The 7,922-nt window shown below is 60.5% G+C and overlaps 1 protein-coding gene across 2 annotated transcripts; it reads right to left on the bottom strand.

Moving 5' to 3' along the window:
• Positions 1-123: 123 nt before the first annotated feature.
• Positions 124-6,980, bottom strand: EFEMP2 (EGF containing fibulin extracellular matrix protein 2). 2 transcript variants are annotated; one of them, XM_081239807.1, is made up of 11 exons: positions 6,865-6,980; positions 6,436-6,553; positions 6,159-6,207; positions 5,341-5,547; positions 4,625-4,747; positions 4,227-4,343; positions 3,963-4,082; positions 2,467-2,586; positions 2,253-2,379; positions 1,817-2,012; positions 124-947 (listed from the first exon to the last, which is right to left on the bottom strand). In XM_081239807.1, the coding sequence occupies exons 2-11, from the start codon at positions 6,544-6,546 to the stop codon at positions 786-788; spliced, it is 1,332 nt and encodes a 443-aa protein (XP_081095933.1). In that variant the 5' UTR covers positions 6,547-6,553; positions 6,865-6,980; the 3' UTR covers positions 124-785. The 2 variants fall into 2 exon arrangements, with proteins under 2 accessions (XP_081095933.1, XP_081095934.1); XM_081239808.1 differs by lacking the exon at positions 5,341-5,547.
• Positions 6,981-7,922: the final 942 nt, after the last annotated feature.

Below are 7,922 nucleotides of genomic sequence, written 5' to 3' on the forward strand. Positions count from 1 at the left end.
GTAAGATATCCAGGTAGGAACTGGGGAGACCACTGGGTCCAGTTTTTAAACTGAGCTCCTCAGGACCCCTGGGGTCCCCTGGCAGGGCACTGAGACTGCCGGGGAGATGAAGTCAGTGAGGCGTTGCAACTTTGAATCTAGTTTATGTCATCAGAGTTCTCTGATCAAATAAAATTTCCTTTGAGAAGAAGTTCTGTAGCTTGGAAAAGAAAAGTTTATAAAGCGCTAACAGTCCAGTTGCCTCATTTTATGGATTGGAACACTGAGGCTCAGGGAGCTACTAGGATTTCTCCAAATTGATTGTTTGAGGCCAAGCTAGGATTGAAACCCAGGGCCTCCTGGCACTGTCTAGAGCAGGATTGTTCGGGCCCACTGCAGACCAGCCAAGCCCACATTTCTGGGCTGGGGCCTGGAGTTGGCAGCCTCATTACCTCTTGCCTCCTCAGGGTGATTCTGATGCCCATGGTATATAGGCCAGTTCCAGTCTTGGGGATGCAGCTCCCAGCTCCTGTCAATGGAGCCCTTCAGCCTGGACAGAGATACCCCCCACCTTTAGGTGGACGTGGCCCGCCTCCCATGAGCCTGCCCTTTCCCCACTCTGGGGTTCACTGCAGTGTGACCCACCCACCTCAGCCACCAGGACTCCTTCTTTCTCCCTTTATTGCCTTTCTCTCTCTACCCTTCACAACAGCATCTTCCCTTTTTAGCAGAACAGTCATCCCTGAGCCCCAGGCTCCTCGGCTACAGGGAACCTCCCCCTCCCTGAGAGCTCCCCCGCCCACTTCTCAGAAGGTGTAGGCCCCCACGAAGACGGTGAGTCTCAGTACAGAGCTGGCCCGGTAGCTCATGAGGGAGTTCATGGTGACCATCTCGAGGTCCAGCACGTACTCCCGAGGGCCTGTCACAGGCCGCGCGAGGACCAGCATGGCGCTGACATTGTTGATTTGCTGCAGGGTACAGTGGGTGGGGGGACACGTAGATTGCGTCAACCTACACACCAGGACCCTACCCCGGCATCACCTCCCTGCCCTGAGTCTGGTATCCACAACCAGTTGGCTGTGAAGTGGAGAGAGCCCTGGTCAGCCTGGGACCCCAGGCGCTCATCCAGATCTGTGACTCCCTCGACATCTGCACCCGGGCTCCTGCCCTCAGAAACATCCCCTGGTGCTCTTCCCACCCTTTCCAGCTAGTTCTTCTTTTGTCTAACCACAGTCAACTGATTCAGGGCCAGGTGTGAGACTCTGGGGAGCGGTGGGGCCTTTGGTGACCTGGAGCAGGCAGACTCCCCTTCAAAGCACTCAATTCCAGAAAGAGAAAACCAGCACTGGTACCAGACAAACCCTTACACCCCTCACTGTGTCACATCCGGACCCTGCCCTCCTCCCACCTCCACCAGCAGAGAGCTGGATTCTCAGATCCCAGGCCCCTGCGCCAACCCCTGCTGCCTCTCTCTCCAAGATCCAGCTCCACTTGCTTGCCCTTCCCAGACTCTGCTGTGTCTGTTACCTCCAGCCTCTCATGCTAGTCCTTTGTCCTAAGGGTGAAGCAGTTGAAGCCAGATACACAGACCAGCACAGGGACTCAAACCCCAGTGTCTGAGTGCCTTGCTAGAATTGTATTTAACAATCTGTAGTTTGTACCAAGGGAATTTAGAACACTCCTACCTTGCTATAGAAATTCTGACCCTTGGGGGGAGGGACACTGAGAGAAGAGGCGGGGCATGGTGGCATAGTTGCGTCTCCCACTTAAGGTTTCCTGGAATTCAGTTTTGGATTATGCAAGTCAGTTGAGGGGTGGGGTTAGAGGAAAGCCTTACCCTAATGTAGAAGTCTCCCTGCGAGTTTCCAGCACGGATCTGAAAAGCATTGTAGGCGCCAGGGTAGACGGAGGTCGCTTGGATTTGGAACACGTCGGCCGGTACGCTCCGCTCCGAGGTGATGCTCATGTAGCGGTGCACGATGGACGAGGGCTGCTCCCGGCACAGGGGGTTGGAAGCCGGACAGAGGCAGCGACTGGAGACCCCGAGATGGGAACACAAATGAGGTCATAGCCCATCCTTTAAATCTGGCCCACCCCCAAAATTAGGGATCCCAAAAGGATCCTCCCACTCCCGCTGTAACAGCATGTGGTTTAGTCGGACTACAACTCCCATCGGCCCTCAGAGCACTCGGCAGCCCGAACAGGTGCCAGTCAGCCGCAGAGCTCTCTGGGAGTTGTAGTTTCTGCTATGGCTTGGTGTCGAGTTGACTCACTTGTCCGACACCTGGACATAGGGCTCCACGCAGCGGTTGGTGTCCACGCAGCGGTAGCCCCCGTGGAAGTTGACACACGTTTGGGCCTCAGAGCACTGGTGCGCACCCGACTCACACTCGTCAATGTCTGTGCCGGGGGAGAGGGGCTGGAACCCGGATACCAGGCCACCAGCCCCTGACACCACCCTGCCCGCTGCACCGGGGCAACCTGTACCTTGGCACAGGCGCGTGGCCAGCAACTGGTAGCCCTGCGGGCAGTGGCAGGAGAAGCGGCCTGGCTCGTTGACACAGCGGTACTGGCAGAGGTAACTGGAGTAGCTGCACTCATCGATATCTGGGGGGGGGGGGGAGGGGGAGGGGCGGGGGCGGGGCTGAGGACTGGGCTGCCGCAGTCCTCCAGCTCAGCCCCACCCATGTTCATCTATCTCATCGACTGAGCCTGGCCCCAGGTTAGGCTCAGTGTAGGAAGAAGCAGAAGAGACAGGCCCTGCGGAACTCAGCAGCGGACAGAGGGTTCAAGAAAGAACTGCCCAGGGGACTTTCCTGGCGGTCCAGTGGTTAAGACTCCGCACTTCCACTGAAGGGGGCACGGGTTCCATCCCTGGTCCGGGAACTAAGATCCCAGAAGCCACGTGGCCGAAAAAAAAAAAAAAAAAAAAGAAAGGACTGCCCAGCTCACAGATCTCTCTTTGCCCCAGGACTATAAGGTGATATTAATGAGAGCACTGGGAATCTAGAGGTTTGGCTTTATATCCTACTGAGTTTGGGGAACCTCAGTTTCCCTGTCAATAAAATCAGTGGCTTATACTGATGAGCCCTCGAGGCATCCCAGCCTGCTCTGGGTTTCAGTACTTTGCCCGAATCCTGCAACCTACAATCCGCCCAAGCACAGTCACCTCCTGCCAACTGTGAGCAGCACAGGCAGCAGCCAGGTTTTCTCCGCTGTGCTCCTTACGCTGCCCGGCACCTAGCCAGATACCAGTGCGGCCTTCCTCGGCAGCAAAGCACAAAGCATAACAGAAACAGGGCACGTGTCCGGTTGACATGGAATGAGATAGCGCCCTGGCCCCATGGGGCAAGTCACTCAATCTCTCTTCATTGAAGTATTTTATCTTATTTTTTGTAATCCTCCCAACAAAATTTGAGGGAAGTATTAATGTCAATTTGCAGAGGTGGAAAAACTGCTATTTATCTCATAGGATTGTTGGCAGGATCAAATAAGGCCAAATACGTAAGGAAAGCATACTGCACAGGGCAGGTTCTCAATAAATGCTAATTCACTTTAAAGCGTTGCTGCTTGGGACTTGAAAAAGTCTGTCGTCATTTTCTCACTTAATTCTCAAGACAACCTATTCTACAGAAGAATAAATGGACTCAGAGAGAAGAGTGACTTGCCCTGGTCCAGGATTCGCATGCACATCAGCCTGATTCCCAGGGAGGGGGGCACCTACATCTTCGTTCAGTCTCCCTGCTGAGCTTCGGTGAGGATCTAACTGCTCCCCTCTGTGCCTTCCCCACCAGGCTGGGAGTTCTGGTGGGCAGCTCTGTAGGTGCCCAGCCACCATCTGGGGTGGAGTACCAGGAGGCAAAAGGGTGCAGGATGGACAGGACGTGGAGGCATCAAGAGGAGGGCTGTGTGGCAGGAGGTGCAGCATGACACAGGGCCTGGGGGACCAGTGGAGGGACATGCAGCAGGGGTAGAGCTCTCACCACTGCAGGAGAAGCCATCCCGGTGCAGCTCATAGCCCTGGTGGCAGCGACACAGGAAGGTCCCATAGGAGTTGAAGCAACGCTGCTCACACGGAGCCCCCATGTCGCATTCGTTCACATCTGGGGGTGCCGGGAAGAGGGGAAGGGGTGAAAGCCGAGGAGCAGCCCAGAGAACCCGCTGCCCCTGGGCTGGTCAGGAAGGGAGCTCCCCCACCCCACACCACCCTGCGCAGGACCCAGGAGCCTGGCCCAGCCCGGCCTCACCCACACAGGAGCGGTTGTTGGGCCCCAGCTGGAAGCCCGGCTCGCACTGGCATCGAAAGGAACCAGGCAAGTTCACGCAGCGGTGCTGGCAGTAGCGGTAGCGGCACTCGTCTATATCTGGGATGGAGGCAGGGGAAGGACAGCAGAGGGCAAGTGTCAGGTGCGGCCCAGGCCAGCTGGGACTCATCACCCGTAGTCTTGCTTGTGTCTGGGCTGGGCCAGATCAGCCAGGACTCACACATACACGCATACAGTCCTGTGTCTGGGGACAGTAAGGCAGAGGTGGCAGGGGACTGGGGTAAAACCTGCGGGTGGGTTGGAATGGGGATCAGGTGCTAGAGTGAGAGCCAGGCCATGGGCACAGAGCAGGGACCAGAAAGGCCACTCCCCAGACTCACCCACACACTCGGGCCCGATCTTGCGGTAGCCGTCGGGGCAAGTACACTGGTAGGAGCCAGGTAGGTTATGGCACTCCTGGCTGGGGCGGCAGTCGTGCAGGGCCTGGGCACACTCGTCCACGTCTGCAGGAGACACCACTCAGCCCCTGCCTGGCAGCCCGTGCACCACCCGACATGACAGACACCTCAGCATGGGAGCACACAGGTCAGGTACCACTTACATGGATGTGTGGGTCCACAATAGGAACACGTGGACCCGCCCAACAGCACAAATAAGAGTTTACCAGCTTGGAGCCAATGAGAACGGCACCTCTACGCTGGGAGACCTCATGCCAGGGAAGCATAGGATAAGGCCCTGCCCATACTCCGAGGAGCACAGATTCCAGGGCCTTCCTCCAAGGCCCGAGGCACCCAGGGGTGGGGTGCAGACCAGGAAGGGGCAGGGGCAGAGGCTGAGAGGCAGAGCTCTTGCAGTACGACTGCAGCAGTCAAGGCGAGGGTCCCAGAGGCTGGCTGGGCAGTATAACAGGAGCTGGGGCCACCTGTGGCAGGCCCCACGCAAAGTGAGGATCTGGACAAGGGTCTGGATGTTATCCTAGTGGCCCTGAGGAGGCTCTTGAGCAAGGGAGGAACGTGAGGTGTAAGTTTTTAAGGTGCAGTGAGAGATGCTCAGTAGAAGGGTTGGAAGCCTCAGTGCCAGGGTGACCCTTACTCACCCGTGCAGCTCTCTTGCTCATCGGGCTCATAGCCCGGGAGGCAGGGGTTGGGGTGCTCAGCAGGGGGCACTGGTGGTGGTGGTCCCTCACCATGCAGGTCACTGATGACAGCAGCAGAGCGGGGCAGGCACAAGTAGCCCCCATAGTGGTTGATACATTTCATTTCCCCCTTGCAGGCCTCCGGGATGGTCAGGCACTCATTGACATCTGCGGAGAGGGGCCTGCTGGGCACAGCCAGTCTCCTGGGCCGGCCGTGGAGGGGGTGGGAGGCAGGAGCCCATCTCAGCCTTCTCTAAGCTGAGTGACCCGGGCAGGGCCTTCCCTCTCTATTCAACAAGCTAAGGCTGCCTGCCCAGCACCCCTTCCCAGGGCCTGCCAGGGCTGATGGTGGGGCAGTTGTTCCTATAGTCACCCCCGTTTTCTTGCCCCCAAGAGGGTCTCTGTCCCTCCCCAAAGCCCTGGCCCTGACAGCCTAAGAGTGATGTGCAGGCCTCCTTACCCACCCCCACAGGCACTGCTCTCCTGGAGCCGTGATGGGACAAAGCTGGATAGGACAGTGATTAGAGGAGGTATCCAGGGCAGCGCCCTGCTGCTCTCTAGACTCCTGAGGGGGCAGGGGGGACGGGCAGGGTGTCCTGGGTTTCTCTGAGAGGGAGGGGCCTGGATGGTTTCTCCACCCCTAGCCAAGCTGGCCCCCTGAGAACCAGAGCTGGCCACGGCCAGGCAGAGCTGGGCAGGAGACAGAGCAGCTCTTGGAGGTGGGGTTCCAATCCCCTTCCCAGTTCTCGGGGGTGGGTCAGTCCCCCAAGCATCCTCACCCCGGCAGTGCTGGCTGTCAGGGTCCCACTCATAGCCGTCTGTGCATTCCTACAAGGGGACCAGAGGTGGCTAGTGGTCACCCCTGGCCCCCTCTAGCTGACCAGGCCAAGACCAGGGCCCAAGCCTGGCCACCCTCCCCGCCTGCTCCAAACAATGGCCCCAGCTGCTCCACCAACCAGGGGAGGGGAGAATCTTCCCCAGCAGCAGCCACCCCAGGATCCTGGTCTCTGTGTCCCTGCCCAGCCCAGCCCAGCCCAGTGACCCCACTGTCCCCACCGTGTAGCTGTCGGGCTCCTCGGAATCCTGGGGAGACGCTGCCCCCAAGAGCAACAGCAGCAGCGCCCAGAGCAGTAGAGACGCGGGGAGGCAGGAGGCGAAGGGGAGCATCCTGGGGCTGGGGGATGGTGGGCGGGGGTCAGGGCGCCTCTGCCACAGCAGCCCGCATTCCCGGTACCAGGACTCAGAGCCGTGGCCCCGGCCGCCTCCCGCCCGGAACCGTGCTTGGGGCCCCGGAGCCTCCCAGGGCCGAGGGCTGACTCCTCACGCAGGCCGGGGTTCAGGGCCCACCCGCCCGGGGCCGCCCCGCCCCGCCCCCGCCCGGTCCCCCAGCGGCTCCGGCCGAGGAGCGCGGGCCTCTCGGCTCCTTGCTGACGCGACTCGGCCGAGACTCTGGCTCGCGCCCTCCCCCCATGGACGGCCACTCACTTGGGCCCGCGACGGCCCCGCGGCCCGCGGCTCCGGCGGTTCGGCTGGCTTCGGCAGTGTCTGCGGCAGACGGACAGGCGGACGGCGCAGCTCCCTGGACGCGCGGCCCCAGGAAGCGCCCCCCGCCCGCCCGCCCGCCGCGGCGCGGCCCACCCCGGCGCCTCCGCCCGCCCCTCAGCGGATTCCTGAGCCCGCGCCAGGGGGAGGGACCCCGACCCCCCACTTCTCCGCCCCCAGCCGGCCGCAGGCCCCCACCCGGTCCCCCGCGGCGCCGCCCGGAGCCGCCTCCCGGCGCCGGGCCAGGGTCCCCTGGCATTGGCCCTGATGCCAGGCCCCCGACTCACTTAGGAGCCCCCACGCTTTCACTTTGCGCACCCGAAAATGTCATCCTGCGCACCTAGACCCTACCTAATCTGCGCCCCCAGAATTCCTGTGCACTTAAGGCCCGGGGCCCACAGACTCTTTCTGCGCCTCCCAGAATGTCATCTGGGGACCTAGACCCCACCTAATCCTGGGACTTCCAGATCCTCACTCTGCACCCTCCAGAATGTTATTCTGTGCACGCGGACAGTCACTCTGGAAATACCAAAACTTCGTCCAGGGTCCCCAGACCCTCGCCCTAAGAAGAGACGCTCCCAGGTCCAGAACTGTCCATCTCGGTCCCTTCTCCCCTCCATCCCCAGGGCTGTCTTCAGCCAGGCGGTCCCTTCACTCCAGAACGGCCTCCTGCGAGTCCTCATTCCGAGAGGCTACCTCAGTTTGGGGCGGGGGCGGCAGTTCACTTCTGGCCCAGAATGAATGGAAGCCCCTGAGAAGGCGGGCAGGGCCGAACTCGGGCGTGCAGGACGCCAGGGTCCGGTGCCATCGCCTTCCTGGCCATCGTCCCACCAGCGTCCCCCGACCCCACACACACACCCCGCCCCCAGTTCCCGGGTTTCTGCCTCCTCTCCCAAGCAGAGGGAGAGCCCTAAGGGGAGGAGTTTGGGCGGAGCTGGCTCCCAGGAAGGGGTTGGGGTCTTGCCCTGGCCACGTCTCAGGGCGGGGCCAGACGGGAAAGG

The sequence above is a fragment of the Mesoplodon bidens genome (genome assembly GCF_964165515.1).
Source record: "Mesoplodon bidens genome assembly, chromosome: 7".
Lineage (NCBI taxonomy): Eukaryota > Metazoa > Chordata > Mammalia > Artiodactyla > Ziphiidae > Mesoplodon > Mesoplodon bidens.

Excerpts from the sequence above, each read along its gene's own strand:
- EFEMP2 (XM_081239807.1), bottom strand. The coding sequence starts at position 6,546 with ATGCTCCCCTTCGCCTCCTGCCTCCCCGCGTCTCTACTGCTCTGGGCG. Across the intron at positions 5,548-6,158 it reads TGACAGCCAGCACTGCCGGG|ATGTCAATGAGTGCCTGACC; the intron begins GTGAGGATGCTT and ends CCCTCTCCGCAG. Across the intron at positions 948-1,816 it reads AGGGAGACTTCTACATTAGG|CAAATCAACAATGTCAGCGC; the intron begins GTAAGGCTTTCC and ends TGTACCCTGCAG.